The following is a 2804-nucleotide window of genomic DNA, read 5'->3' on the forward strand; positions in this document are numbered from 1 at the left end:
CACATGTATGTGTTAGTGTCAGTTTATGTGGCAGTGAGCACATGCATGTGAAAGTGTCAGTTTACGTGGCAGTTAACACATGTATGTGTTAGTGTCAGTTTATGTGGCAGTGAGCACATGCATGTGAAAGTGTCAGTTTATGTGGCAGTGAGCACATGTATGTGTTAGTATCACTTCAAGTGGCAGTTAACACATGTATGTGTTAGTGTCAGTTTATGTGGCAGTTAACACATGTATGTGTTAGTGTCAGGTTATGTGGCAGTTAACACATGTATGTGTTAGTATCACTTCAAGTGGCAGTTAACACATGTATGTGTTAGTATCACTTCAAGTGGCAGTTAACACATGTATGTGTTAGTGTCAGTTTATGTGAAACATCATAGAGTTCTAGTGTTTAGTTTTACTTGTAAACAACAGTTATGTTGTCTCAACATGTGATTATTTTAGGGCTAAACTAATCTAGGTTATTTGTACTTGATTGATAGTTGGTTTTTTACTGTTTTGTATGATAAATGTTGGTTTTGCTGTGTAAATCACATTTTTTAGCAGTTTATGGATCTGATGAATCAGATGAAGATAACAGTCCTGCGGGTAGTCCTACTAACTGGCCACCTTCCCCAGAAAGTGGTTCCACAAGATCAAAAGGAAAAGTCTGATAAAAGCTAACATGTCAGTATGTGTGTGTATTTTTTTTTTTGTTATTGAATTGGTGGCATTGTAAATAGCCATTAAAAATTTATGTTTTGCTTATTTTTGTATGCATGGTTGGTATATTTTAAAAGTCATGCTTGAGCATTCAATTAACTTTCTTGGATTGAAATGGGGTCAGAATTTTCTGAAGGTCATTGAGAAGTACAGTATGAAGTACATATGTTTGACCAAAATCTGTTTTAACTTTAATGTTAACCATTCTATTTCTGTCACAAAATCAAAAATCGCAAAGCTTTAAAAATAGATCACTAGAATAATTTTTTGTAAAGGATTCTTGAGTCAGCTGATTACGATTGTTAGTCTTGATAATAATCATTCTAATCAGAACTGTTGACTTTAAAAATAATCCTGTGAAATAGCTATAATAAAAAATAAATCTCTAATTCACATTTTAAACTTTGAGTCTTAGAGATACTAACTGCCTCCAGCAAAGCGTCTTTGAAGTAGATGTGTCACTGCTCCAACTTTACAATTAGTATTGTGTGAAGTCGAGATGGAGGCTGTCACAGACGTGAAGCATCGACCAACGTTGTCAGATGAATTGAAAGTATTTGACCAGAGAGCATTGTGGCTGTTTAATATCCTACTGGTCATCATGGACTGTTTGATCAGTGGGAAGAATAAAGAAAGTGACTGTTTGTATAGTATTACATTATAAATTACAGATGAAAATTGAATAATCATGGTCTTCTGTTCTAAATGAATTACACCTACTACTACACTTATAAAACTTACAGACTTTTAATACACATCATTATCAGTATGACAGAAATAACTTCCCAAATTGGAGGGAGTTAATTCTTTGAAGCTTATTTTAAGTTTAATCTTTGAAACTCTTATCTTTATTTAAGGTTGTTTTCCAGATGTTGATGACAATATATTACAAGATTCAAGGTGATGCTATTCCACAGAACATGTGACATAAAAACATCTACATTAACAACATTTCTAAAGAATGCTGACAACATTAATGAAATTTAAACACTTTGAAGCAACTTTAAGAAAGAAACAGGAGTATCGATCTTTTCTGAGGACGTGTATTTTTAAAGCTGATATTAAGTTAAAGCACTTTGTAACTTTAGGGATAAATCAAGTGGGTTTAATAGCTTTGTAATTGTGTACGAGATCTATTTAAGGACATGCTGGATCTACTCCTAAAAGTTTGTGTAATTACAGCAGTTTAACACCACGATGTTAAAAAATTTCCACAAAGGTATATTGGCAATCACTGTTTGCAAGCGTATGGTGTAAGCCTGTCTTGCTGTTATTTTCTTCTTATTCATGGTGGTTGGGAAAAGTTTCAACTTTAAATTAGATAAATAACTTTGAAATAAAATATGGTGCAATTTTTTTTTTTTCAGACAGACGTTCATAGACACAAGAAGTAATTAACTCAATATTTTGCATATACTTTTGTGATGAATTACATTCCTTATCTGGCTTTACACTTTGTTATTAAAATTGTAAAGATTTGTTATGATATGTAAGTGAAAGAAAACATAAACCAAGTGCTGTATCTTTTTAATTAAAGTTACAGATGGTGTGATGCCTTTCAGCTTGAAAACAAGTTTACCTTTAATGATGTAGCACTGGAGTGATATTTTATTAGAAATTAATGTTGAAATAACAGTTGACATTTTCCTAAAAACAATGTTGTGACTCTTAAATAGATTGCATCTTTTGTTTTTACCTTGTATGTGCTGGTATGATATATTATTTTTTATTTTTTGCGATTCATGCAAATTCATGTGCATTGAAACTTCAACCATTGCAATTGTAAAGAATAACCATGTCAGTTGAATTGGAATTGTAAAGAATAACCATGTCAGTTGAATTGGAATTGTAAAGAATAACCATGTCAGTTGAATTGGAATTGTAAAGAATAACCATGTCAGTTGAATTGGAATTGTAAAGAATAACCATGTCAGTTGAATTGGAATTGTAAAGAATAACCATGTCAGTTGAATTGGAATTTTAAAGAATAACCATGTCAGTTAAATTGGAATTTTAAAGAATAACCATGCCAGTTAAATTGGAATTTTAAAGAATAACCATGTACAGTTAATTGATTTAAGAATAACCATGTCAGTTAA

General features: G+C 31.7%; 1 protein-coding gene across 15 annotated transcripts in view; it reads left to right on the forward strand.

The window, feature by feature from the left end:
* Positions 1-2720, forward strand: part of LOC106473394 (SH3 domain-containing protein C23A1.17-like) — a 33324-nt gene extending 30604 nt beyond the window's left edge. For 4 of the 15 annotated variants that reach the window (XM_022401845.1, XM_022401849.1, XM_022401847.1 and 1 more), the window contains one exon: positions 550-2720. In XM_022401845.1, the coding sequence (XP_022257553.1) occupies positions 550-656 (107 nt within the window). In that variant the 3' untranslated portion in view covers positions 657-2720. Of the gene's footprint in view, positions 1-60 lie in introns of all 15 variants that reach the window. The other 11 variants (XR_002613692.1, XR_002613695.1, XR_002613696.1 and 8 more) reach the window with 8 other exon arrangements.
* Positions 2721-2804: the final 84 nt, after the last annotated feature.

This window comes from Limulus polyphemus, unplaced genomic scaffold (assembly GCF_000517525.1).
Source record: "Limulus polyphemus unplaced genomic scaffold, Limulus_polyphemus-2.1.2 Scaffold6139, whole genome shotgun sequence".
Classification (NCBI taxonomy): Eukaryota; Metazoa; Arthropoda; class Merostomata; order Xiphosura; family Limulidae; genus Limulus; species Limulus polyphemus.